This window comes from Antedon bifida, chromosome 1, assembly GCF_963402885.1.
Source record: "Antedon bifida chromosome 1, ecAntBifi1.1, whole genome shotgun sequence".
Classification (NCBI taxonomy): domain Eukaryota; kingdom Metazoa; phylum Echinodermata; class Crinoidea; order Comatulida; family Antedonidae; genus Antedon; species Antedon bifida.
In genome coordinates this window covers 13,731,295-13,755,000 of record NC_136226.1, presented here as the reverse complement: position 1 = coordinate 13,755,000, position 23,706 = coordinate 13,731,295, and the positions used below count along the sequence as shown (strand labels likewise).

Here is a 23,706-nt window from a genome sequence, read left to right as displayed (position 1 = left end):
GCTAAATTAATATAATAGAAGGGGACACCCGGATTTGAACCAGGGACCTCTCGATCTGCAGTCGAATGCTCTACCACTGAGCTATATCCCCTGCGTTTTCTATAGAATAATGTGCTGTTTTTATTACCATAAATTAGGCTAAATTAATATAATAGAAGGGGACACCCGGATTTGAACCAGGGACCTCTCGATCTGCAGTCGAATGCTCTACCACTGAGCTATATCCCCTGCGTTTTCTATAGAATAATGTGCTGTTTTTATTACCATAAATTAGGCTAAATTAATATAATAGAAGGGGACACCCGGATTTGAACCAGGGACCTCTCGATCTGCAGTCGAATGCTCTACCACTGAGCTATATCCCCTGCGTTTTATATGGAATAATGTGCTGTTTTATTATCATCAATTAGGCTAAATTAATTAAATAGAAGGGGACATTCGGATTTGAACCAGGGACCTCTCGATCTGCAGTCGAATGCTCTACCACTGAGCTATATCCCCTGCGTTTTATATGGAATAATGTGCTGTTTTTATTATCATCAATTAGGCTAAATTAATATAATAGAAAGGGACACTCGGATTTGAACCAGGGACCTCTCGATCTGCAGTCGAATGCTCTACCACTGAGCTATATCCCCTGCGTTTTCTATAGAATAATGTGCTGTTTTTATTACCATAAATTAGGCTAAACTAAATTAATATAATAGAAGGGGACACCCGGATTTGAACCAGGGACCTCTCGATCTGCAGTCGAATGCTCTACCACTGAGCTATATCCCGTGCTTTTTATACCGAATAATGTGCTGTTTTTATTATCATCAATTAGGCTAAATTAATATAATAGAAGGGGACACCCGGATTTGAACCAGGGACCTCTCGATCTGCAGTCGAATGCTCTACCACTGAGCTATATCCCTTGCGTTTTCTATAGAATAATGTGCTGTTTTTATTACCATAAATTAGGCTAAATTAATATAATAGAAGGGGACACCCGGATTTGAACCAGGGACCTCTCGAACTGCAGTCAAATGCTCTACCACTGAGCTATATCCCCTGCGTTGTATGTTGAATAATGTGCTGTTTTTATTACCATAAATTAGCCTAAAATAATATAATAGAAGGGAACACCCGGATTTGAACCAGGGACCTCTCGATCTGCAGTCGAATGCTCTACCACTGAGCTATATCCCCTGCGTTTTCTATAGAATAATGTGCTGTTTTTATTACCATAAATTAGGCTAAATTAATATAATAGGAGGGGACACCCGGATTTGAACCAGGGACCTCTCGATCTGCAGTCGAATGCTCTACCACTGAGCTATATCCCCTGCGTTTTCTATAGAATAAAGTGCTGTTTTTATTACCATAAATTAGGCTAAATTAATATAATAGAAGGGGACACCCGGATTTGAACCAGGGACCTCTCGATCTGCAGTCGAATGCTCTACCACTGAGCTATATCCCCTGCGTTTTCTATAGAATAATGTGCTGTTTTTATTACCATAAATTAGGCTAAATTAATATAATAGAAGGGGACACCCGGATTTGAACCAGGGACCTCTCGATCTGCAGTCGAATGCTCTACCACTGAGCTATATCCCCTGCGTTTTATATGGAATAATGTGCTGTTTTATTATCATCAATTAGGCTAAATTAATTAAATAGAAGGGGACATTCGGATTTGAACCAGGGACCTCTCGATCTGCAGTCGAATGCTCTACCACTGAGCTATATCCCCTGCGTTTTATATGGAATAATGTGCTGTTTTTATTATCATCAATTAGGCTAAATTAATATAATAGAAAGGGACACTCGGATTTGAACCAGGGGCCTCTCGATCTGCAGTCGAATGCTCTACCACTGAGCTATATCCCCTGCGTTTTCTATAGAATAATGTGCTGTTTTTATTACCATAAATTAGGCTAAATTAATATAATATAATAGATAGGGACACCCGGATTTGAACCAGGGACCTCTCGATCTGCAGTCGAATGCTCTACCACTGAGCTATATTCCCTGCGTTTTATATGGAATAATGTGCTGTTTTTATTATCATCAATTAGGCTAAATTAATATAATAGAAGGGGACACCCGGATTTGAACCAGGGACCTCTCGATCTGCAGTCGAATGCTCTACCACTGAGCTATATCCCCTGCGTTTATATGGAATAATGTGCTGTTTTTATTATCATCAATTAGGCTAAATTAATTAAATAAAGGGACACCCGGATTTGAACCAGGGACCTCTCGATCTGCAGTCGAATGCTCTACCACTGAGCTATATCCCCTGCGTTTTCTATAGAATAATGTGCTGTTTTTATTATCATCAATTAGGCTAAATTAATATAATAGAAGTGGACACCCGGATTTGAACCAGGGACCTCTCGATCTGCAGTCGAATGCTCTACCACTGAGCTATATCCCCTGCGTTTTCTATAGAATAATGTTCTGTTTTTATTACCATAAATTAGGCTAAATTAATATAATAGAAGGGGACACCCGGATTTGAACCAAGGACCTCTCGATCTGCAGTCGAATGCTCTACCACTGAGCTATATCCCCTGCGTTTTCTATAGAATAAAGTGCTGTTTTTATTACCATAAATTAGGCTAAATTAATATAATAGAAGGGGACACCCGGATTTGAACCAGGGACCTCTCGATCTGCAGTCGAATGCTCTACCACTGAGCTATATCCCCCGCGTTTTCTATGGAATAATGTGCGGTTTTTATTACCATAAATTAGGCTAAATTAATATAATAGAAGGGGACACCCGGATTTGAACCAGGGACCTCTCGATCTGCAGTGGAATGCTCTAGCACTGAGCTATATCCCGTGCGTTTTATATCGAATAATGTGCTGTTTTTATTATCATCAATTAGCCTAAACTAATATAATAGAAGGGGACACCCGGATTTGAACCAGGGACCTCTCGATCTGCAGTCGAATGCTCTACCACTGAGCTATATCCCTTGCGTTTTCTATAGAATAATGTGCTGTTTTTATTACCATAAATTAGGCTAAATTAATATAATAGGAGGGGACACCCGGATTTGAACCAGGGACCTCTCGATCTGCAGTCGAATGCTCTAACACTGAGTTATATCCACTGCGTTTTCTACAGAACAATATGCTGTTTTTATTACCATAAATTAGGCTAAATTAATATAATAGGAGGGGACACCCGGATTTGAACCAGGGACCGCTCGATCTGCAGTCGAATGCTCTACCACTGAGCTATATCCCCTGCGTTGTATGTTGAATAATGTGCTGTTTTTATTACCATAAATTAGCCTAAAATAATATAATAGAAGGGAACACCCGGATTTGAACCAGGGACCTCTCGATCTGCAGTCAAATGCTCTACCACTGAGACTGAGCTATGTCCCCTGCGTTTTATATGGAATAATGTGCTGTTTTTATTATCATCAATTAGCCTAAACTAATATAATAGTAGAGGACACCCGGATTTGAACCAGGGACCTCTCGATCTGCAGTCGAATGCTCTACCACTGAGCTATATCCCCTGCGTTTTATACCGAATAATGTGCTGTTTTTATTATCATCAATTAGCCTAAACTAATATAATCATGAGGCAAAACTCTCCCTTAGCAGAAATGGTCCACAGGCCTGTCAAGAGTGTCAGCCCATAAAACACACAATTGTAATTTGATTATATTAACTGCCCATCAAATACAACCCAAGGGTACTATTAGGTCATTTACAACAAGGTCACCTGGACAGCTCATGAACATTCCTACATGGTTTTCAACAATTTCTGTAGTGAAGTGTCTGTCACACTCCAGCTGGCCTCTCATGTGTGTCAGAACTCTAAATTGTTTAAAACAGACCAAGATTTATTACCCGGATTTTTTCAAAAACCCGGGTGAAATGGACTGATTCTGCTAAGGGAGAGAAATGCCTAATGTAGAAGGGGACACCCGGATTTGAACCAGGGACCTCTCGATCTGCAGTCGAATGCTCTACCACTGAGCTATATCCCCTGCGTTTTATATGGAATAATGTGTTGTTTTTATTATCATCAATTACGCTAAATTAATATAATAGAAGAGGGCACCCGGATTTGAACCAGGGACCTCTCGATCTGCAGTCGAATGCTCCACCACTGACCTATATCCTCTGCGTTTTATATGGAATAACGTGCTGTTTTTATTATCATCAATTACGCTAAATTAATATAATAGAAGAGGACACCCGGATTTGGACCAGGGACCTCTCGATCTGCAGTCGAATGCTCTACCACTGACCTATATCCTCTGCGTTTTATATGGAATAACGTGCTGTTTTTATTATCATCAATTACGCTAAATTAATATAATAGAAGAGGACACCCGGATTTGGACCAGGGACCTCTCGATCTGCAGTCGAATGCTCTACCACTGAGCTATATCCCCTGCGTTTTATATGGAATAATGTGCTGTTTTTATTATCATCAATTAGGCTAAATTAATATAATAGAAGGGGACACCCGGATTTGGACCAGGGACCTCTCGATCTGCAGTCGAATGCTCTACCACTGAGCTATATCCCCTGCGTTTTATATGGAATAATGTGCTGTTTTTATTATCATCAATTAGGCTAAATTAATATAATAGAAGGGGACACCCGGATTTGAACCAGGGACCTCTCGATCTGCAGTCGAATGCTCTACCACTGAGCTATATCCCCTGCGTTTTCTATAGAATAATGTGTTGTTTTTATTGTCATCAATTAGGCTAAACTAATATATAGAAGGTGACACCCGGATTTGGAGCAGGGACCTCTCGATCTGCAGTCGAATGCTCTACCACTGAGCTATATCCCCTGCGTTTTCTATAGAATAATGTGCTGTTTTTATTATCATCAATTAGGCTAAATTAATATAATAGAAGGGGACACCCGGATTTGAACCAGGGACCTCTCGATCTGCAGTCGAATGCTCTACCACTGAGCTATATCCCCTGCGTTTTCTATAGAATAATGTTCTGTTTTTATTACCATAAATTAGGCTAAATTAATATAATAGAAGGGGACACTCGGATTTGAACCAGGGACCTCTCGATCTGCAGTCGAATGCTCTACCACTGAGCTATATCCCCTGCGTTTTATATGGAATAATGTGCTGTTTTTATTATCATCAATTAGGCTAAATTAATTAAATAAGGGGACACCCAGATTTGAACCAGGGACCTCTCGATCTGCAGTCGAATGCTCTACCACTGAACTATATCCCCTGCGTTTTCTATAGAATAATGTGCTGTTTTTATTATCATCAATTAGGCTAAATTAATATAATAGAAGTGGACACCCGGATTTGAACCAGGGACCTTTCGATCTGCAGTCGAATGCTCTACCACTGAGCTATATCCCCTGCGTTTTCTATAGAATAATGTGCTGTTTTTATTACCATAAATTAGGCTAAATTAATATAATAGAAGGGGACACCCGGATTTGAACCAGGGACCTCTCGATCTGCAGTCGAATGCTCTACCATTGAGCTATATCCCCTGCGTTTTATATCGAATAATGTGCTGTTTTTATTATCATCAATTAGCCTAAACTAATATAATAGAAGGGGACACCCGGATTTGAACCAGGGACCTCTCGATCTGCAGTCGAATGCTCTACCACTGAGCTATATCCCCCGCGTTTTCTATGGAATAATGTGCGGTTTTTATTACCATAAATTAGGCTAAATTAATATAATAGAAGGGGACACCCGGATTTGAACCAGGGACCTCTCGATCTGCAGTGGAATGCTCTACCACTGAGCTATATCCCGTGCGTTTTATATCGAATAATGTGCTGTTTTTATTATCATCAATTAGCCTAAACTAATATAATAGAAGGGGACACCCGAATTTGAACCAGGGACCTCTCGATCTGCAGTCGAATGCTCTACCACTGAGCTATATCCCCTGCGTTTTCTATAGAATAATGTGCTGTTTTTATTACCATAAATTAGGCTAAATTAATATAATGGAAGGGGACACCCGGATTTGAACCAGGGACCTCTCGATCTGCAGTCGAATGCTCTACCACTGAGCTATATCCCGTGCGTTTTTTATAGAATAATGTGCTGTTTTTATTACCATAAATTAGGCTAAATTAATATAATAGAAGGGGACACCCGGATTTGAACCAGGGACCTCTCGATCTGCAGCCGAATGCTCTACCACTGAGCTATATCTTCTTCGTTGTATGCCGAAAACTCGCCCCAAAACACACTTTCTTGAGATCCCACATGGTCCCACAAATGATTAAAATTAACCTTCATTATAATAATAGGCCTATATTGTTTGTTTTGTTTGTTTGTTTTTATTGATTTTCCACACAAAATGAATATGATAATTAAGTAACAATAAACATATATATATACAAGAAAGATGTGTGGCTGGTGGGCAAATAAGTTCAAAGAACTTTAAGGCTTACCCTCCAGAAAAGATACAATAAACATAATCAAGTATGACGAGTAAGATATACATAGTAAAAATATAAAATAAGAAGTAAAAATACATAAGTAAAATAAAAAATTTAAAAAGTAAATAAATAAAAAAAACCCAGTAATATAAGTTATTAAATAAATGAATCATAAGTGTTTAAACTTTAGCATTTGTATAAGTAATAATAAGTTACGTAGTATTTAAGTACAGTTCAAGTTAAAAAGAAAAAAAAACTAATTCATTATTTATTATATTCAGAGACTAAAAGCTTTTTGTAATTGTATTTAAAACTAGAGACTGTACATTTTCTTTTTAACTCTTGTGAGATAACACTCCAGAGCTTAGGTTCAACTTAAAAAACAGAGTGACGACGGGCTTATATAACGACTTATCAGGAATAAAATTATTTATCGAACTTCCAGTGTTATGTGTATGACCTTCAGCAGTTTTTGATAATAGAGAACTTATATGAAAAGGCAAGATATTTTTAGTTGAGCGGAACATAAATAGAGCTATCTGAAGCTTATTCAAATCATAAATGTTTAGAACGTTAAGCTTATAAAAAAGTTATTTCGAATGTGATCTATAAGATTGCCCTGCACAAATACGTAAAGCACGTTTTTGTAATTTGAACAAGCAGTCAATATGGGTAGTCTCATAACTAAGCCATGGGCACAATGTGTCAAACTTATCTAAAGTAACGGCCCAACTTAAATTAATATATGAAAGATAAGGTAACACTAAGACATTGTATAATGTGAGTAGGATTTGTTGAAGGAGTAGATGTTTAAGTTTGTTAATTATACCTACGTTTCTAGCGATCAAGCTACTGTTGTAATTAACATGGTTAATTTGCATTTTATCAATGTATATATTTTTATCTGTTGTGGCTTTAGGTTTTGAAAAAATAATGTAATTGGTTTTGGATATGTTAAGAATTAATTTGTTGCATTTTAACCAGTTTGATATGCTATATAATAAAATAATCGAACGACTATTATTTTCTTGTTGTTATGTTATTTCATTGGTTACACAATCAAACATACAATTTCATTTCTCAACCCTTCAGTACTGGCATAAGTTGTTTTACGTATTAATTTAATATTAACTATTTTATGAATGTTTGTGTTACTTGTTCAGAGAAATCAAAGAATTTGCTTATTGTCGTCTTCATTTTAAGGAATTTACACATTGCTTCAATGGATTTAGCGTGTCTTTTAGCAGGAAGGCTAATTTTAATTAAAATAGCATTGGAATGGAGTTCATTAAATTATTCTAAGAAAAGACATAACTCAAAATTGGAAATAAAACACTCAAACAGCTTTGTTTTATAGTTATACATAATATTTATGTAAAAATCATATTTTTAAAATAATAAAGTGATCTTATTAATACAGAACAGTGACTTTTAGTTGAAACATCCAACGATCATATTGTGTTTTGTTTTTAGTATCTAACATTATTGTGATGATCCCAATGTTGAACGTGTGGAGCTCGTAGTCCAAGCTCTCCACTTGGGTATGGAGGAACAGGCAAGTTAAGGCCAGTAAATTGCGGTAAATTTCTGTAGTTATGCATGTCTCGAAGGCCTGGATAAACTGTAAAAAAAAATTTTAAAACAATGGTAATCATCATAACTTTAACATAAATGTATTTTTAAATAATAAGTAGGGCTTAGAACTAAACGAGCACTTGGACGTCTGCTTATAACGCAGTTATTTTAATTAAGATATTTTTACAATACCTAGTGGTGGCTTTTTCCTATCGAAGACGCTTGTGGGAGTTGTGGTATTCTCAGGCCAGCTATCTGAATGGATTGGATGAGTTTTAGACATTTCATGCATATGCTCAAATGTTCCTGGGATTGATGCAGTGGACATTCTATACCCCATCCCTGTTGTTGCCACTGCTGCTGCAGGGGTAGGGTTCATTGCTTCAGAACGTAAAACATCTTGTGTCGTCATCATCTCTTCTTGTTGATTAACTGATTGAATATTTTGAGGACTAAATCGTACGTTTTTTTGGGATTCAGATGTTTTAAGAGTTGATCTATATTTGGTGTCTATCTGTTCTGGAGGGACATATCTAGGTGACCAGGGGGACTGGACTTCGACTGGGGGTGGTACAGCTGTGTCTTTCTTGTAAACAGCATCATTATAATATTGTTCTAAATCCTGTAATAAATAGAAAAATTGTATGTAAGTAAAAGTTACTCAAAAAATTGCTGTTTATAAATGTTGTTATATGCCTTACGACTATGAATGACTAGCCTATGTCATGTTAATGATTACAACCACGACGAACGAACCCATTTAGGAGGGTAACACACCTTTGAAACTGACTGTATTTCTTTGAGATGTTGATTGATGTGTTGTTCCACATATGCTTCTCCACAAATATGAAGATTTGATTCGTTGCATGTTCTTTTCATTTCCTGTATAATTGCCTGTGCTTTTCTAGTTTCAGCTGTCAGATCTGAGAAAAGAAGAGAAGATCCACAGTGAAAAATAATTTGAACTTTCTAGAGTCGGCCGCTAAACTAGAATTGAATTGTAGTACGATAGGCCTTGTACTTCATCCCACAGAGACACTGATTCTAAACGACTAATGAACAAATAATGGAAACATTAGTAAATTTGTTGGTAATTTAGGCATAGACTCACTGTACTTACATCTAACAAGAGGTCCATCAATGTGGTAGTCTGTATCATTGTCAACATGAGTCATGAGTACACTCACACGAGTACCAAGTTCAGCCAACACGTCTGGCATTTGGTCATTCATAACAATTCGTTGTCGATGAAGACATTCCAATCCCTGAAGAACACTTGTGCAAGAATTACGAAATTCATTTCTTGTTTGCAACGTAGCTGGATTAGCCGATGTCATTTTCCAACATAAATTATCGAAATGTAACCGAAAAGAACAACCTCCTTTTCGTGTGCTGTGTGATCAAATCGAATTGATCAAACATGTGTAAATCGTATTGTTTATATCCGTTACCATGTCGATTTGTAACCCATGACCTCAAAAACTAAAATAGTTATATCTAACAAAAAAAAATACACGCAATTATAGCAAAATATATTATAAAATTAGCTATTATTTGTAATAATTTATTTGAATGTTTAATTGGATCGATCCGTTTAATTATTGTTAGAATACATTTTATTAATTTTATACGATTAAATAATAATAATGGTACTTTTATAAAATTCTTGAAAGAGGGTGGTTACATTCGCGACGGGAAACGTAAACAACACACAAAACGTGAAAGACGTTGACGGCATTTACCTTTGAAAACACAACATACGGTAACATTGTTTTATATATTTTATGTTGGATTATATGTTTACTAGATTCTCATTATATAAGAAATCAGAAGAAGTTAAAATAACTTCCAAATTCATGTTTTACAGATTAGTTAAAAAAAGCCTAGCTTGTTAGCTTAGAACATCATCGATCATGTCAACAAGAACAGCACCTGTACCAGCTGTGAGGCCCCCGGTAGACAAGCCTCAGAGGCTGGTTGGCGTTAGTCACAGCAACAATAGCAACAGCCTAGTTGACCATGTAACATCTGCAGATTCACTGCATAATGTTATACGTATAGTTATGCAGCATGTGTGTGCAATATTAGATGATGTCCAGTATTATAAAACGACAGAACTGCAGGCTGAACTTGAAGCACTCAAAATAGACTTCCAAGAATTAGCTAGAGATGCATCTTATGAAGAGACAAGAGATAATTATCATCATCATTTTTGGAAGGCAGATTTTGAGTCTGAGAGTAAATGTAAGTCAGTGTGTGGCGTCAAATAAACCTACTAGGGCATACACAGTATTTTTTATTATTATTTGGAAGTGACTATATATAGTTTATCAACCATGCCTATTTATTATTTTCTTTCGCCATGGTTGACCCTGTTTCTATTGTAAAGTTTTAACATGTTAATTGTTGTACATTTTTTTACATTTGTAAACATCTTTTTTACAGATCTAATAACCAAATTGTCACAATTAGCCCATGCCTTAGTAGACTACAAAGAGACGTGTTGTAATGCAAGCAGGAACGTTAGAGCCCTGGATCAAGCATACTGGGATCATCTATGTGATAAACATTTGCAAGAGATTAGAAACTTTCGACTGGTTAGTTGATAAAAGTGAATTTGTTTACATTATGTATTGTATTTTTGGATATTAACAGAAAATCATTTCTGGATTAATGATGCTATATGGTAGTAAAAAGTGATGATAAGGCAATTGTTGCATTAGGCAAAAAAAAAATGAATATTATAAATACTAGACTGTAATAATTATGTTCACACTTCTCTCTGATCATTTTTCCAGCAAATTGCACCCAATGTAACAGATGCATTAAACCAGACATCACAAGTTCATCGACTCTCAGCGCCACTTTACGGCTCGCTACAGTGGTCACCTGGTACAGGACCTTTAGATGACCCCAACATCAGACGTCCTCTTCCCAACGAGTGCACAATTGCAAGACGTGATAATATTCAACCTCGCACACAACCACCTTTGGTCAATGGTCATGTTTCTGGGGTGCATACGATGCCAAGTGTTCATGATATTCCCGATTATTCTGGGAAACCAGGTGCAATGAATTCAGGTAGGTTAGATGTCTATATAAGGTAGTGTACATGATTAAAGCTCTGTCTACATTATCAAACTAGTTTGAAAAAAAAAGGTGTGATGCGCCCAAATGGGTAGTGATATTCCCAAATATGGTAGTGATATGACATCATCATGTCCATATATGGGCACATCATATTTTTTTATCACATAAAATTTGATAGTGTAGACAGAGCTTTATACTGCATAGTCACTAGAATAGTAAGCTGTTGATTTGCGAAAGCCTACGACCTACACATATTGTGTTATTAGTTGAAGCCTATACCCAGAATTCTCAAAACTGTGTAATGAATCATTTCTGTATGCACACAATGACTTGAACATGACAATTAAATAGTTCCTAGGTCCTCGCAAATCATACAACGCAGCATCCATACCATAAAGGTAATACTGTTATGCTCACTATCGTTAATAAATTGTCCTAGTAAATGCGAAGTTGTGTATCTACTGGCAATATTTTATGCATTCTTAGAAAATAAACATTATCTTTCAGCTACTGATGCAACATTAACTAGTGGCGGACGTTACGGTGGACGACACATCTACGAACAATCTATAAATGCACGGAGGTTTCCAGTACAACAGGAAATTAGACATGTATCGAGCCGTTATAAACATATTCACGGTTTCTGTGAATAAATTATAAATATTTAAAATAAAAAAAAAACGTTTAAACAAGCGTAATAAAGATTTAATAGAATTGTAAACGTTTTGTAAAGTTTATTATCAAAATATTTAAAACATTTTGAATTCAAATTTTGAATACTCATTTTACAAACAATTAAAAATACTCCACACTGGTTTTGTATTGATAGTATTACTGTGTTAGATGCTGGCTAGGCATGTGAACGGGGAGTTTTTCCGATTTTTGATGACCTACTTTAGTACCTAGATATTAGTTATGCTATGTTAATTCATATGTTCACATGTACGGACAATGAGATGTGCTTCCTCCCTTGATGTCTTTGACAGTACAGATCTAGAGTATTGATGGACTCTAGGCCTACTGTAGGTGATGACAAACAACACAATGCGTAGGTCTCTGCAATTTAGAAGTTCCCCACAACAAAGTCAGTTCACTAGGCACTTGATTGTACCTGGTTCAACTCTGTTTGTTGTTGTTCATCCCACAATGGTTCTTCACTGTCGTACAAATGCTCTACAAAATTTGGAGAAAGTAAATTAAAACTAAATATGTATTTGAAAAATCTCTGAAACTGTATGCATTATATCGTAATAAAGATTTAATAGAATTGTAAACGTTTTGTAAAGTTTATTATCAAAATATTTAAAACATTTGATAAATTGACAAAGACAAGCCATTTATTTTACCACTGCCCAATGATGTAATAAAATAACTTTTAATAATTAATCATCATATTAAATTAAAGTAGCACTTATTACACTTGTGCAATGATGCGATAAATGTATGAGCTTAATTAAACATATGAGACAGGCTAAGATATAAATATATTATTGGTTTAAAACAAAGTAGTCCAATTAAATTTTTGACTCAACTCACAAAAAATCTTCATATTTTTGCATTATGTATATATTCCATTATGCCCTTAGATTTAACATTGGACACTAAAAAATAGAATGTTCTGGATAATGAAGAAATAAATAGAATATTGTCCTGAGGTATTTCCTTGTTAATCATTAATGTTACAGTATTCCCTCTAATAAACTTATTTTATGTAATAAGCTTTGGTTTCGAGATAAGATTAAAAAGACCTGAAAAATGATGCTTGAATTTGGAGCTATTATATTCCTTTAATTGAAACATAACTAATTTTATGGAATGAATTTTACGTTTGGATGGTTATTACAATTGCTTTAAATAAGATACAGTAGACAATTATTACTTAGACTACAACATGGAATGCCTTTGTATAGAGATTTAAAATAAATAATATTACAATACTAACCACTAAAATGTACATCAGTTTATACAAATTTAAACATTTGGTGGTAACGGTTTGTATAAAAACACTACATATCTATGATAAATATTATTAAAATGACTTTGTTATTAAAAGGTGTAACACTCTTAAAAGTACAATACAATATATACAAAACATTGGTGGTACTGTATAGTCCGTCAATTAAAATTTACATCACAATCTACATGTATAAAACTAAAATTGCAAAATGTATGCCAAGGTTTTACATCGGTGGTTGCTACCATGTTTCCATACATTAAAACATAAAGGAAAACATTTTTTCCTCCATGATTAAAATAATTGGCCTATTATCTGTTTGAATTCAAATTTTGAATACTCATTTTACAAACAATTAAAAATACTCCACACTGATTTTGTATTAATAGTATTACTGTGTTAGATGCTGGCTAGGCATGTGAAAGGGGGGTTTTTCCGATTTTTGATGACCTACTTTAGTACCTAGATATTAGTTATGCTATGTTAATTCATATGTTCACATGTACGGACAATGAGATGTGCTTCCTCCCTTGATGTCTTTGACAGTACAGATCTAGAGTATTGATGGACTCTAGGCCTACTGTAGGTGATGACAAACAACACAATGCGTAGGTCTCTGCAATTTAGAAGTTCCCCACAACAAAGTCAGTTCACTAGGCACTTGATTGTACCTGGTTCAACTCTGTTTGTTGTTGTTCATCCCACAATGGTTCTTCACTGTCATACAAATGCTCTACAAAATTAGGAGAAAGTAAATTAAAACTAAATATGTATTTGAAAAATCTCTGAAACTGTATGCATTATATATTCTAGAAATAAAAATTGTTTGAAGATTTTTATGATAGTAAGGATATCATTTATTGATGTATACGAAAAAAAATTATAGACCATATATTAAAAAAATTATGCAACTAAATGTTGATCATTATTAATGTTTAAAATTGCTAGTACGTAACAGAATTTATATTATGCCTTTCTATTTCTATGGAGGACTGGGACCAACAACAGTACCAGGTACAGTTGTATTAAATGGAAAAATGCTATGATAATAATTATTATATAGTTTTTAATTGTCGAGTTAGATGCTCACATAACTGAGAACACTGCGAGTTATTTTTGTGCTAGAATGCAATGGGTTTTGTCTAGATTTTGTAGTTTTTTTAGGTTTACGGACATTACTGCATTAGCAGATATGTGTTCTTAATAAATCTTATTAACTGTAAAATCACATGTAATGTTAAGACAGAATAGTTGACAGAAATCTTACCAGTTGTGAAGTCAGTCATCGGAGCTAATGCTATTAATAACCATCCAAACATAGAAAGTAGCGCCCTCACAAGATTAACACCTCTCCATGCTGAAAGTCGTGATTCAATATCATCAGGTGGCCTATAAAAACAACAATCATAATAATTTATTTTTACTATATGAATTTAATATATCAATTTCTATAATAAAAATAATAATATACTTCATTAAATTAAATGTATATTATTTCTTTATTGCAAACTGGTTGATTCATGGTTGGTTAAAAAATATATTAAGAAAGTATGTGTGTTTAAGAAATTCATAAATAAAAAGGGGAGAACAAAGACTATAAATCATTTATATTTCTCTACAGTTGATATTTTTTAATTCTGTACTAAAAAATATATGGTGTAATTACTAAAACTATAACATTGATTGGTTATTAATAATCACAATTTATACTTGTTAAGAGGCGTCTAGACATGTCACTGTCACAAAGAACATTCTGAATACAATTTACTTGTAAAATATTGTATTTTCTATACCGTAGTTCTATGTTTGAGTAAGTATTCTGTCGTCGAACTATGTAATTGATTGATTATTATTGAAATTGATTTGTATTATTATTGAAACTGGAATGATTGAAATCTGTGGCTTACCATAGCGTGTCTTCATGATCTTGAGGGTCACTAAAAAAAACCCCAAAATAATATTGTTATTTTTTGTATTATATTTTTGGTCTCAAAATCAAAGATATATAAGTAAATACTTAAGTTTGAGTTAATAACTCCAAGAATAACTTATTTAATTATTCACTTTAAATGGAAAGTAAATTTCAGAGCAACAAACACTAATCACTGCATTAATCATTAACACATTATACTACTCTTAACAATGACCAAAGCTGAAAATAAATGCAATGTTGACTTGCAAATGAATTAATATAGAACGTTCAGAAATGTGTAAATGTTATGTAAATGTCACTGAGCCAGCTCATAAATCAAATGTAATGACTCGCCATCATCACTGACTATTTCTGTGTTCTCTGCCTCTCTATTCTAGAATAATTTAAAAATTAGCTTCTACTGAAAGATGTATTGTTTCCAAGAAACATGAAAATGAAGATTAATAAAATCAGTATAAAATCAATCATTGAATAGGTAAGGTTATTTTGTAGTTTTAATCAAGTTAATCAATATTTTTACTTCATAAAATGACAAAATAAATGGTTAAATTCAACCAAAAACCCATTGGCTGGTAGCCAATTTTACTATTTTTTGCTTTAAATTACAGTTTTTTCAGGTAAATAATATTTTTTTTGATCCACTTATTGGTCAAAGTGCATAACTAATGTGACATTATAATGGCATATTGAACAACAATTGTTTTAAGAATTATTTTTTTCAGGGGGACAATACATCTTTAATTAATGTATTTATGTAATAATACGCAATTGGTTAAACAATCCTGAATTAGATCATGATTTTAGTTACGGCTTACCAGAAATCGACATCGGTCACTGTAAATAAGCTAATTCTGTCATCAACAGCAGCAAGTGCAACGTTGAATATAAGTGCTAAAAAATACACTGATAAAAAAAACACAAACAATAAATGATAAAGTAAATAAAACAACCAATGTAGATAACAGTAATATACACATGTACATTACAAAGCTAGACTAGGTTATGCTTTTTATTTTATTTAAATTTCATCAACACAATTTTAATTGAAACACACTATATAGGGAGTAGTCTAGTGTATGTTGTGAAGTTGTGAGCAGTTCATTGACATTCAAATCTCTCAGGCACTGAATAATGAGAGAATAACAACAACATTGCCAATAAAGGAAAAAAAATCATTCAATGTAGTATATCCAATGTGGTTGTCAAGAGTTTTGGAATGGCAAGTAATTTAAAAATAGAGTTGACCTGCATTGCATACTTTTGAAAATAGAGTACCAATGACCAATTATTAGCACAATTTGTATTATATTTATTCATTTATTTTTATCATCTTTTGATAGTACTATGATTAAATGTTCATTTGATGCTTATTAAATTTCCTTAATTATTATTATTATAAATAAAAAACTTGAACATACATATAATTTAAATTGGCAAATCTGCGATTGAATAAGTTTGTCTTTGCGTTTTGTTTGCGACACTGGCTGCGCTTCATTGATAGAGCATTTCAGCTTTACGAAAACTAGTCTTAATTCATAAAGCTGTACTGTATTATTCAAAACAACTAGGCCAAAGTATGTAACAAACATTATGATTTTTCTTTGATGTTAGACAAAGTGATATATCTGTACAATCAATAAATGCTAGCTATTTGCATGAAAGCTTTGTAACATTTGTAGAATAACAAACATGCTGACAGTTTCTCATACATCATCATCAGTAATGATCTATATAAACAATTGGTTATTATAGATGATACAATTTATTTACTTACATAAGATTGCTATTGCACCAGATTTAAATGTTAAAAGTGCTCTGAAAAGTTTCTTGTCAGGTCTAGCTACATCAAATCTAGTGATAATAAAAGTTAAACGGTTATCAACCACAAATAGAATTTAACAGGAAATTGTTACATGAAGATAAAATACTTTTATTGCAACTTTTGAATTATTGGAATTATACAATATACTATTATATAAAAATATCAACAAATAAAGTATATCAAAATACATAAAAAATTACAAAGAAAATGAGGACAGACATTAAAAAAAAATCCAAAATTATGGGGAAAATACGACTGAGATGTTTTTGTGGGGGTGTTTTTTTAAATGTTTTAATGATGATAATATTATAAAAGTTGATTGCTATAATCATTAGTAAGACAAAAATAAAAAGTATTGTGAGAAAAAAAGTATTTGATATGATGCAAGATACAAATATCCATCGTATAATACATATCCAATAAATACTAAAGAAGTAACCTTACCTATCAAAAATTGAAACAGTGCAAAGGGCTAACAGGAGGTAATAAATAGTTGAAGTTGGTTGCGCTAAAGAACTGTAGTGAATTAAAAAACTTGTATCTCCATCAAACGGTAGACTATCGTATCCTTGACTTAATGAATACACGACTATACACTGCCATAGAGCGAAACCTGCTAGCAAGCCGTGACAGTAGAGAGATAACGTCAGAGACATCTTATGAGCAGCCTAAAAATATTAACAATAAATTTAAATTTCAGTCAGTCCTTAAATGTAAAAAATACTGATAAAATAAAGAACTTGAATTCTGCACATAAAAAGTGATACATTTTCAACTATTATTAAAATATAGATGAATTGTTTTTTTGCATAAAATCATCTTTTTTGTATTATAAAATGTAATAATAAACTTTATGTTAGAAACAAAAGCTTAAAAACAGCATAAAAAGAAAAAAATAACAACACATCAACAAAGCATCATTTACATATCAATTAATAAGTCACACAATTTAAGTGTAACCTTTTTTAAATAAATACAAAACTAAAACAAAGAATTCTTTTAAAAACCATAAAAAAACAATACATGGACATACAATTGCAACTTCTGTTGTCGTCTTGCTTGTGATTGGTTGCGGCATTTCTTCTTTTTGCCGCCTCTTTGCCATCTTTGCTTTATCTTCACTCTTAAATCCATCTAAAATCAACCAAATAAGAATAATTAGCATTTAAAATGAATTGTACCAATTTCAAAAAGTTCAGTAACTTGTGTTTGGTTGCATTGATTGACAAATACAATTTGTAACAGATTAATGTCTCTCAATTGTTAGTTTATTTAGTTATGTTTACATCTACAGTTATCAGTGCATCTTAGAAAAATCTAAGTGACTTCTAAAGTTGTAGAGCTTGGATTTAACAGTATTAACTCCAAATGTGTTAACAAAATTTCACAAACTAAAGGTCTTAAATAAAATGTAGCTTGTATTAACATTGATCGGTGCGGATAAAAAGATTTACAGATAAATGCCAGTTATATAAGAAAAATACTGTGCTACTGAAACAAATATCACACTATACATATGGTTTTTTTTTTCAGTGTTAAAACATATATTGGCCCTTGTTTCACAGAAGAGTACTGAATAGGGATGTCCCAAAGGATGGGTTATTCAAAGTACAGGCCTTTTACCTTTTCTTTCCATGAAAAGTCGTGGGATTGGTTGACTAGGTAGAGTTGCTGCTGTAATTGGTTGGTTAGAATCAGCCGTTCTATCTTCGGTTACTATATCCTCTGCTGATACAAGGAACTCTATAGTTGACATAGCTGTAAATCAAAAATAAAACATGTCTAGAAATGTTCTTCTAAATTTGAGTTGTGGAAGTTCGATTACTAGTAATTTGGTTTTATAAAGCTCTGTCTACACTATCAAACGCTATGTGATGTTCCCATATATGGACATGATGTCATATCACTTCCACATTTGGGCATATCACTACCATATTTGGGCACATCACACTTTTTTTGTCAAACTAGTTTGATAGTGTAGAAAAAGTATGCGAGATGGCAATTGTTTAAAGATTGTTGCCACCCAAACAAATTTTTTTAATAGGCAATTTTTTTATTGAATAGTTATTCACTTTGACCAACAATATAAACAAATTATTTAGCTGAAAACGTAAAGAAAAAAATAGTTGATTGGATGACCTTTTGGTTAACTTATTTTGCCTTTGTATAAGTAAAATCAGTGTTTTTGTGGGTTTTTTTTCCTGTGGAAGTGAATAACTTTATTAAAACTATAAAATCTTTTTATAAATCTTATTTATTTATATATTATGTTTTGGGGGACAATACATCTGTATAAAATATCATGGAATATTCCACACATTTTATTAGACAAAATTAATCAAATTTATTTAATCTTTTAATACCTTCTCCGTCAGCTAAATAATCATCATCCCCAGAGCCAGGTAACCTACACAAAAAGAGGTTAAATACAAAATAAATCATTTTTTAATTACAATATTTCTCATTTCTCAAATTCTTACAATTAGACAGTTTAAGTATATTGTAGATAAATTTAAAAGAAGACAATTACAAGACAGACATACTTCATATGGTTGATATTAACAATCTATCGTCTATTACGGTCAAGCGACTACACGGCTGAATGAATGAGCATTCCGCACCGTCAGAAACATATGATTATGCCAGGAATGACTGTTAGACTCAATAGCATAGTCGAGTGGCATGCATGAAAATGAATGGTTAGTACCATACTCAAAACATGGAGCTATAATTTATAGCTCCATGCTAAAAACTATGTAATTTGGCATATATCACAGACAGCTATAAATGCTTCTCAATTAATTATCAACATACTTTGGCGTTTTCTTTCGTTTTGTTTTTCCTCCACGACCAGCCGGTGGTTTTCCTGTAGGAGTAATTGCATCATCCTCGCTTTCTATATTAAAAAAAAATGATTAACATTTCTATGTTTCTTTTTATTGAGTTCATCACATCTACAACAATGTTCAGTAAAAAATATAACTTTAAATAATACGTATCTCACCAATAAGCTTTGATCGTGGGCGACGTTTTTTCTTTGCAGAACTTTTTGGAATTTCAGCTAAGCCATCATCGCTTACCGACCTCTGAATACGTTGAATACGAGCTGCGCTTTCTGAAGTTAAGATTTTAAAAATTAATAAAATATCACAAAAGTAATAATTCTATTAATTATAAAACATTAGATTGAATAATTCAACTATTATTCATTGTTTGTGTACACTCTGGTAAAAACAATTCTTTAAATATCGTAATCATTTGTTGATTTTGCTGTTTTTAATGTAATCATGAAGAACTTGGGTACTACATAACAATTTCACACTGTCGGTGGTTTAGAGGTATGACTGCAATGCCGTGGATTCAAGCATTCTTAAATATTCAGTGCAATTACATGTAAGGGTAAATTATCATTCCTATTATTATTCCAAATTTGATTTTGTATACTATTACTACTTATCATTACATAACACTTGTTGTTCATAATGCAAGTCTCTAACAATAAAATAAAAAATGGTTATTTCTTGCAAGTAGAAACAGGGCAATATATGTAATAATATTAAATGAATTTGCTGAGATTTTGAATAAATGACCCTTAGAAGAAGTTCAATACAATTTAGATCACCTATGATGCTATTTAAAGCAATTGGAAGTTGGGAAGACATTAATTTAATAGATGTGCATTCATGTACGTACATTTAATCAAAACACTTTAGTCATAATACTTTCCAGTCATTGTACATTTCAACTACAATATAAATGCTTACATTACTGTATAAGAAATCTAGCATCTATTTACATAGGTTTCAGTGTGGCAATTATATTATAAACGGGTGTGGTGTCGCACAATCTGAATATACTTATGTTAAAAAACTTATAAAAAAACAATTTAAATTTACCTCTTTTGCGCCTTGGAGCTCCATTAGATGTTCTGGATGTGTTTATAGGCACATCATCGTCCATGTTCTCACCTTCCCCGCTGTCTGGATCAAATCCTGAAGTTGGTCGTTTTTTTCTACGTGTTCGTTTTCTACCATCAGTGACATCTGTACTAGGATTACCTTGTTCTTCAGAGACGGTTGTTGCATTTTTATTAATACCTGACTGCTGTGAATCACTTGCATCCACTATAAACAATTCATATATTCATATCGTTACCTTCAATATAGATTTTGTAAAGTCTAAAGTCTAGACATTTGAAAGAAATTACCAATAAAATTGAATTTTAGTATTTTTACCTTCAAGTTTTTTCTTAGATTTCACTCGCCTTCTGCTAGGAGATGGAACATCTATGAAAAAAAAAACATAAGCAAAAATAAAACACAACATTAATCAAAATAATATTTTTTTATACTATTTTTTTTATTATGACCCACTGATTAATTTATACTCATATCTGCTAACATTTTTAGAGGAAAAAAGACAGGGTGTATTTAGACCGACATCAGATAAAAAATGCACCAAAATAATTAAGTGTTTAATTAGAGTAGTATGTATTTATATTATTTTATTCTTATTTTAATTAATATTAATTATACTTTTAATAAATTGTTATACTGTCTTTAATAAAAAGATGGACGTTTGAACTTATGAACCAATGAATAACCTTTTCATTAGATAATGCATTCATAGAAAGACAATAGATCATACATTATTATTCTAAAAACAAACTAGAAGTAAAGGAGCATGGCATAGAAACATTGATAACATAATATACATTACATTGTTTTACTACAACATAATTTTATACACCATATTTATTTGGCGTTTAATCAAGGGAGGCGCTTTTTGGTGTAATATGGTAACATGTATAATCAAATAATAAATGTATGTTAATACATTCAATGATATTCTTACTTTACTTCTCTATGATACAAATGATCATGAAGTTAAACCTAATCAATACTATAGATTATATACAGAGGCCAATTTACTTATTTTCAAAATTTTGCTTTCTCGCTTAAATATCTATATTGTGGTACACACAGCATTAAAAGTAGGTACAAACCATCATGTTATTTAAGTTGTACACACACCATTACCAAATATGCTCTAATTGTTCAAAATTATCTAGTTTTTATTACCATGTATAATTGAATAGGTTTGGTTTAAATATAAAATTTTAATTTACCATTTTCAATGTTGGTACCAAGTGGAGGTAAACTTCTTCGTTTACTTGGCGTATCCTGTAACAAAATATATAACCTGATAAATTCTTGAGCTCAACAAAATGTACCATGTAAAATACTGTTTAAGCACAATACAAACTGTATTGACATCATCAATATTTATAATTTCATATTTTAAAAAAACACAACAGCATTTTAATGGAATTCATTTTTTTTAAATATATGCTAAAATTTAAAAGCAAATATAACTAGCCTACAATGTCGTATGTTTTCAAATGCAAACAAATTGTAGGCCTACTACTGTGACTTTTATATTGCTTCTAGAAAGTATTTTCTAATCAAAACTGGTTTTTTTTATCTACCATAGCTACTGTATAAATACTGTGTATAAATTATATTTCATTGGGATTTTCTTGTTCATTATACAAAACATTCTCTAGTAATCATCAAGATTACTCTAGCTCAGCGTTCCGCAAACTTTTTTGACCACGACCCCATGATCCTATTTTGAGAATTTTCGCGACCCAACATTGCGTATTTGATCTTACAGACCTCCCCCCATGGTGGGGCCTGTGGCAAAGCGAATTTTGTTAAATGAAACCCCTAGATGGCTGCAAATGGTACTCGCACGTAAAAATCATGATAAATGGCACCTCTAGTTGGCCGGAAATGACACTCTAATAATAATAGCGCGCTCGCAATTGGCAAAACGATCGTAGCCTACTTTTTCCGCCGGTAAACATATTTGCTTTCAATGCTATTGTCAAGGGGTTCTCCCAAACCATAAAGATTTCCCCTGGCTAGGGTATAAACAACATCGCTATGATTGTAATTTGGGATGGATCTGTTTATATTGTTCTTTCTATTATTCTAATGTTCATTGTAAAAGTTCTAACCATCGGTACATCAAAGTTCGCAGTTTTTCAGTCAAGTTACACACTCCTTTTCAAACTAGCGTCGTAGAACCAGTTTGTGGGTTATTGAATCCACTTCCTAAAAGGGGATTGCCCACTTGTATATTAACAACGAACTATGCGTCAAAAGCGTCCATTGCCCCGTCGTCGATTCCCAATTTCTTTTTTTTCAAACATTGGGTCGCGACCCATCCATAGGTTGCGGAACGTTGCTCTAGCTAGCCTATTATTAGCTTAATATATACTTACCTAGGCCTATATATCATTCGTATGGTAGGTACAAAATTTAATTTTAACGGGAATATTTAATCATGATGGAGCAACAAATCCGTAATTTGTTTTGTTGCTGATTTAATAATCGTGTTAGGCCTAGTCAAAATTGGCTAAACTTGCCGTTGCTATGTAGTCCATTTTGGTCGGATTCCCATCTAGGCCTAGTCTACTACTAGCCTAGGCACATGACATTGCCTGTTTTGAAATTCTGAAAGGGCTGAAATTGGTTTCGACTGGCGACAGTTTTGATAGAAAACTAGCAAAATCGGCTACAGGGGGCCTAAATAAGAAAATATGCAGTCACAATAACTTAGCTACATTCAATCTAAAAGATGTCTAATCAACCGATCAACTAAATTATCTATTTACCATCATCACTGATAAAAATAACTATACACTTAGGGAACATCCGTAAATTATAGTCTATTTTTTGTATATTTTCAAAATTTCTCTCGCATATGTAAGTACGGCAATCAATAAAGTTTATTTTGTATTTAATCACAGCGCCACCAACAGTCAAAGTAGTACAGGTGTACTACTGTTGTATGCTCGGTGTGTGTGGTACGTGACTTGTGTACACACTGTATATTGAAATAATT

The 23,706-nt window shown here is 33.2% G+C and overlaps 3 protein-coding genes and 36 non-coding genes across 40 annotated transcripts; 1 reads left to right on the top strand and 38 right to left on the bottom strand.

The window, feature by feature from the left end:
* Nucleotides 1-19: 19 nt before the first annotated feature.
* On the bottom strand, nucleotides 20-91 carry Trnac-gca (transfer RNA cysteine (anticodon GCA)). Its single transcript has one exon. It is a non-coding gene; the product is annotated as a tRNA-Cys (tRNA).
* A 65-nt stretch (nucleotides 92-156) lies between these two features.
* On the bottom strand, nucleotides 157-228 carry Trnac-gca (transfer RNA cysteine (anticodon GCA)). Its single transcript has one exon. It is a non-coding gene; the product is annotated as a tRNA-Cys (tRNA).
* Nucleotides 229-293: 65 nt separating this feature from the next.
* Trnac-gca (transfer RNA cysteine (anticodon GCA)) lies at nucleotides 294-365 on the bottom strand. Its single transcript has one exon. It is a non-coding gene; the product is annotated as a tRNA-Cys (tRNA).
* Nucleotides 366-429: 64 nt separating this feature from the next.
* Nucleotides 430-501, bottom strand: Trnac-gca (transfer RNA cysteine (anticodon GCA)). Its single transcript has one exon. It is a non-coding gene; the product is annotated as a tRNA-Cys (tRNA).
* A 65-nt stretch (nucleotides 502-566) lies between these two features.
* Trnac-gca (transfer RNA cysteine (anticodon GCA)) lies at nucleotides 567-638 on the bottom strand. Its single transcript has one exon. It is a non-coding gene; the product is annotated as a tRNA-Cys (tRNA).
* Nucleotides 639-708: 70 nt separating this feature from the next.
* Trnac-gca (transfer RNA cysteine (anticodon GCA)) lies at nucleotides 709-780 on the bottom strand. The gene has a single exon. It is a non-coding gene; the product is annotated as a tRNA-Cys (tRNA).
* A 65-nt stretch (nucleotides 781-845) lies between these two features.
* On the bottom strand, nucleotides 846-917 carry Trnac-gca (transfer RNA cysteine (anticodon GCA)). The gene has a single exon. It is a non-coding gene; the product is annotated as a tRNA-Cys (tRNA).
* A 65-nt stretch (nucleotides 918-982) lies between these two features.
* Trnac-gca (transfer RNA cysteine (anticodon GCA)) lies at nucleotides 983-1,054 on the bottom strand. The gene has a single exon. It is a non-coding gene; the product is annotated as a tRNA-Cys (tRNA).
* A 65-nt stretch (nucleotides 1,055-1,119) lies between these two features.
* Trnac-gca (transfer RNA cysteine (anticodon GCA)) lies at nucleotides 1,120-1,191 on the bottom strand. Its single transcript has one exon. It is a non-coding gene; the product is annotated as a tRNA-Cys (tRNA).
* Nucleotides 1,192-1,256: 65 nt separating this feature from the next.
* On the bottom strand, nucleotides 1,257-1,328 carry Trnac-gca (transfer RNA cysteine (anticodon GCA)). Its single transcript has one exon. It is a non-coding gene; the product is annotated as a tRNA-Cys (tRNA).
* A 65-nt stretch (nucleotides 1,329-1,393) lies between these two features.
* Nucleotides 1,394-1,465, bottom strand: Trnac-gca (transfer RNA cysteine (anticodon GCA)). The gene has a single exon. It is a non-coding gene; the product is annotated as a tRNA-Cys (tRNA).
* A 65-nt stretch (nucleotides 1,466-1,530) lies between these two features.
* On the bottom strand, nucleotides 1,531-1,602 carry Trnac-gca (transfer RNA cysteine (anticodon GCA)). The gene has a single exon. It is a non-coding gene; the product is annotated as a tRNA-Cys (tRNA).
* A 64-nt stretch (nucleotides 1,603-1,666) lies between these two features.
* Nucleotides 1,667-1,738, bottom strand: Trnac-gca (transfer RNA cysteine (anticodon GCA)). Its single transcript has one exon. It is a non-coding gene; the product is annotated as a tRNA-Cys (tRNA).
* Nucleotides 1,739-1,803: 65 nt separating this feature from the next.
* Nucleotides 1,804-1,875, bottom strand: Trnac-gca (transfer RNA cysteine (anticodon GCA)). The gene has a single exon. It is a non-coding gene; the product is annotated as a tRNA-Cys (tRNA).
* Nucleotides 1,876-1,945: 70 nt separating this feature from the next.
* Trnac-gca (transfer RNA cysteine (anticodon GCA)) lies at nucleotides 1,946-2,017 on the bottom strand. The gene has a single exon. It is a non-coding gene; the product is annotated as a tRNA-Cys (tRNA).
* A 65-nt stretch (nucleotides 2,018-2,082) lies between these two features.
* Trnac-gca (transfer RNA cysteine (anticodon GCA)) lies at nucleotides 2,083-2,154 on the bottom strand. The gene has a single exon. It is a non-coding gene; the product is annotated as a tRNA-Cys (tRNA).
* A 62-nt stretch (nucleotides 2,155-2,216) lies between these two features.
* On the bottom strand, nucleotides 2,217-2,288 carry Trnac-gca (transfer RNA cysteine (anticodon GCA)). The gene has a single exon. It is a non-coding gene; the product is annotated as a tRNA-Cys (tRNA).
* A 65-nt stretch (nucleotides 2,289-2,353) lies between these two features.
* On the bottom strand, nucleotides 2,354-2,425 carry Trnac-gca (transfer RNA cysteine (anticodon GCA)). Its single transcript has one exon. It is a non-coding gene; the product is annotated as a tRNA-Cys (tRNA).
* A 65-nt stretch (nucleotides 2,426-2,490) lies between these two features.
* Nucleotides 2,491-2,562, bottom strand: Trnac-gca (transfer RNA cysteine (anticodon GCA)). Its single transcript has one exon. It is a non-coding gene; the product is annotated as a tRNA-Cys (tRNA).
* Nucleotides 2,563-2,627: 65 nt separating this feature from the next.
* On the bottom strand, nucleotides 2,628-2,699 carry Trnac-gca (transfer RNA cysteine (anticodon GCA)). The gene has a single exon. It is a non-coding gene; the product is annotated as a tRNA-Cys (tRNA).
* Nucleotides 2,700-2,901: 202 nt separating this feature from the next.
* On the bottom strand, nucleotides 2,902-2,973 carry Trnac-gca (transfer RNA cysteine (anticodon GCA)). The gene has a single exon. It is a non-coding gene; the product is annotated as a tRNA-Cys (tRNA).
* A 202-nt stretch (nucleotides 2,974-3,175) lies between these two features.
* Trnac-gca (transfer RNA cysteine (anticodon GCA)) lies at nucleotides 3,176-3,247 on the bottom strand. Its single transcript has one exon. It is a non-coding gene; the product is annotated as a tRNA-Cys (tRNA).
* Nucleotides 3,248-3,312: 65 nt separating this feature from the next.
* Nucleotides 3,313-3,390, bottom strand: Trnac-gca (transfer RNA cysteine (anticodon GCA)). Its single transcript has one exon. It is a non-coding gene; the product is annotated as a tRNA-Cys (tRNA).
* Nucleotides 3,391-3,455: 65 nt separating this feature from the next.
* Trnac-gca (transfer RNA cysteine (anticodon GCA)) lies at nucleotides 3,456-3,527 on the bottom strand. The gene has a single exon. It is a non-coding gene; the product is annotated as a tRNA-Cys (tRNA).
* Nucleotides 3,528-3,932: 405 nt separating this feature from the next.
* Nucleotides 3,933-4,004, bottom strand: Trnac-gca (transfer RNA cysteine (anticodon GCA)). Its single transcript has one exon. It is a non-coding gene; the product is annotated as a tRNA-Cys (tRNA).
* A 339-nt stretch (nucleotides 4,005-4,343) lies between these two features.
* Trnac-gca (transfer RNA cysteine (anticodon GCA)) lies at nucleotides 4,344-4,415 on the bottom strand. The gene has a single exon. It is a non-coding gene; the product is annotated as a tRNA-Cys (tRNA).
* A 65-nt stretch (nucleotides 4,416-4,480) lies between these two features.
* On the bottom strand, nucleotides 4,481-4,552 carry Trnac-gca (transfer RNA cysteine (anticodon GCA)). Its single transcript has one exon. It is a non-coding gene; the product is annotated as a tRNA-Cys (tRNA).
* A 65-nt stretch (nucleotides 4,553-4,617) lies between these two features.
* On the bottom strand, nucleotides 4,618-4,689 carry Trnac-gca (transfer RNA cysteine (anticodon GCA)). Its single transcript has one exon. It is a non-coding gene; the product is annotated as a tRNA-Cys (tRNA).
* Nucleotides 4,690-4,890: 201 nt separating this feature from the next.
* On the bottom strand, nucleotides 4,891-4,962 carry Trnac-gca (transfer RNA cysteine (anticodon GCA)). The gene has a single exon. It is a non-coding gene; the product is annotated as a tRNA-Cys (tRNA).
* Nucleotides 4,963-5,027: 65 nt separating this feature from the next.
* On the bottom strand, nucleotides 5,028-5,099 carry Trnac-gca (transfer RNA cysteine (anticodon GCA)). The gene has a single exon. It is a non-coding gene; the product is annotated as a tRNA-Cys (tRNA).
* A 63-nt stretch (nucleotides 5,100-5,162) lies between these two features.
* Trnac-gca (transfer RNA cysteine (anticodon GCA)) lies at nucleotides 5,163-5,234 on the bottom strand. The gene has a single exon. It is a non-coding gene; the product is annotated as a tRNA-Cys (tRNA).
* A 65-nt stretch (nucleotides 5,235-5,299) lies between these two features.
* On the bottom strand, nucleotides 5,300-5,371 carry Trnac-gca (transfer RNA cysteine (anticodon GCA)). Its single transcript has one exon. It is a non-coding gene; the product is annotated as a tRNA-Cys (tRNA).
* Nucleotides 5,372-5,436: 65 nt separating this feature from the next.
* On the bottom strand, nucleotides 5,437-5,508 carry Trnac-gca (transfer RNA cysteine (anticodon GCA)). Its single transcript has one exon. It is a non-coding gene; the product is annotated as a tRNA-Cys (tRNA).
* A 65-nt stretch (nucleotides 5,509-5,573) lies between these two features.
* On the bottom strand, nucleotides 5,574-5,645 carry Trnac-gca (transfer RNA cysteine (anticodon GCA)). The gene has a single exon. It is a non-coding gene; the product is annotated as a tRNA-Cys (tRNA).
* A 202-nt stretch (nucleotides 5,646-5,847) lies between these two features.
* Trnac-gca (transfer RNA cysteine (anticodon GCA)) lies at nucleotides 5,848-5,919 on the bottom strand. Its single transcript has one exon. It is a non-coding gene; the product is annotated as a tRNA-Cys (tRNA).
* Nucleotides 5,920-5,984: 65 nt separating this feature from the next.
* Trnac-gca (transfer RNA cysteine (anticodon GCA)) lies at nucleotides 5,985-6,056 on the bottom strand. The gene has a single exon. It is a non-coding gene; the product is annotated as a tRNA-Cys (tRNA).
* A 1,691-nt stretch (nucleotides 6,057-7,747) lies between these two features.
* LOC144838852 (uncharacterized) lies at nucleotides 7,748-9,432 on the bottom strand. The gene is made up of 4 exons (XM_078694397.1): nucleotides 9,116-9,432; nucleotides 8,773-8,918; nucleotides 8,188-8,617; nucleotides 7,748-8,041 (listed from the first exon to the last, which is right to left on the bottom strand). The coding sequence occupies exons 1-4, from the start codon at nucleotides 9,330-9,332 to the stop codon at nucleotides 7,890-7,892; spliced, it is 945 nt and encodes a 314-aa protein (XP_078550523.1). The 5' UTR covers nucleotides 9,333-9,432; the 3' UTR covers nucleotides 7,748-7,889.
* Nucleotides 9,433-9,684: 252 nt separating this feature from the next.
* Nucleotides 9,685-13,320, top strand: LOC144843075 (uncharacterized). The gene is made up of 5 exons (XM_078699759.1): nucleotides 9,685-9,757; nucleotides 9,863-10,239; nucleotides 10,441-10,592; nucleotides 10,794-11,076; nucleotides 11,593-13,320. The coding sequence occupies exons 2-5, from the start codon at nucleotides 9,909-9,911 to the stop codon at nucleotides 11,736-11,738; spliced, it is 912 nt and encodes a 303-aa protein (XP_078555885.1). The 5' UTR covers nucleotides 9,685-9,757; nucleotides 9,863-9,908; the 3' UTR covers nucleotides 11,739-13,320.
* LOC144843064 (transmembrane protein 237-like) lies at nucleotides 12,179-23,593 on the bottom strand. 2 transcript variants are annotated; one of them, XM_078699747.1, is made up of 15 exons: nucleotides 23,477-23,593; nucleotides 21,923-21,977; nucleotides 21,030-21,080; nucleotides 20,691-20,918; nucleotides 19,799-19,909; nucleotides 19,609-19,690; nucleotides 19,158-19,201; nucleotides 18,418-18,552; nucleotides 17,828-17,928; nucleotides 17,239-17,462; nucleotides 16,747-16,823; nucleotides 15,788-15,875; nucleotides 14,947-14,976; nucleotides 14,307-14,428; nucleotides 12,179-12,258 (listed from the first exon to the last, which is right to left on the bottom strand). In XM_078699747.1, the coding sequence occupies exons 1-15, from the start codon at nucleotides 23,480-23,482 to the stop codon at nucleotides 12,179-12,181; spliced, it is 1,434 nt and encodes a 477-aa protein (XP_078555873.1). In that variant the 5' UTR covers nucleotides 23,483-23,593. The 2 variants fall into 2 exon arrangements, with proteins under 2 accessions (XP_078555873.1, XP_078555863.1); XM_078699737.1 differs by lacking the exon at nucleotides 12,179-12,258 and adding an exon at nucleotides 12,853-13,772.
* Between the last annotated feature and the right edge of the window lie 113 nt (nucleotides 23,594-23,706).

Excerpts from the sequence above, each read along its gene's own strand:
- LOC144838852 (XM_078694397.1), bottom strand. The coding sequence starts at position 9,332 with ATGACATCGGCTAATCCAGCTACGTTGCAAACAAGAAATGAATTTCGT. Across the intron at positions 8,618-8,772 it reads AAATACAGTCAGTTTCAAAG|GATTTAGAACAATATTATAA; the intron begins GTGTGTTACCCT and ends TATTTATTACAG. Across the intron at positions 8,042-8,187 it reads TAGGAAAAAGCCACCACTAG|TTTATCCAGGCCTTCGAGAC; the intron begins GTATTGTAAAAA and ends TTTTTTTTACAG.
- LOC144843075 (XM_078699759.1), top strand. The coding sequence starts at position 9,909 with ATGTCAACAAGAACAGCACCTGTACCAGCTGTGAGGCCCCCGGTAGAC. Across the intron at positions 10,240-10,440 it reads TTTTGAGTCTGAGAGTAAAT|ATCTAATAACCAAATTGTCA; the intron begins GTAAGTCAGTGT and ends TCTTTTTTACAG. Across the intron at positions 11,077-11,592 it reads ACCAGGTGCAATGAATTCAG|CTACTGATGCAACATTAACT; the intron begins GTAGGTTAGATG and ends ATTATCTTTCAG.
- LOC144843064 (XM_078699747.1), bottom strand. Across the intron at positions 15,876-16,746 it reads TGGTGCAATAGCAATCTTAT|TGTATTTTTTAGCACTTATA; the intron begins GTAAGTAAATAA and ends TTTTTTTATCAG. Across the intron at positions 12,259-14,306 it reads GATGACTGACTTCACAACTG|AGCATTTGTACGACAGTGAA; the intron begins GTAAGATTTCTG and ends CAAATTTTGTAG.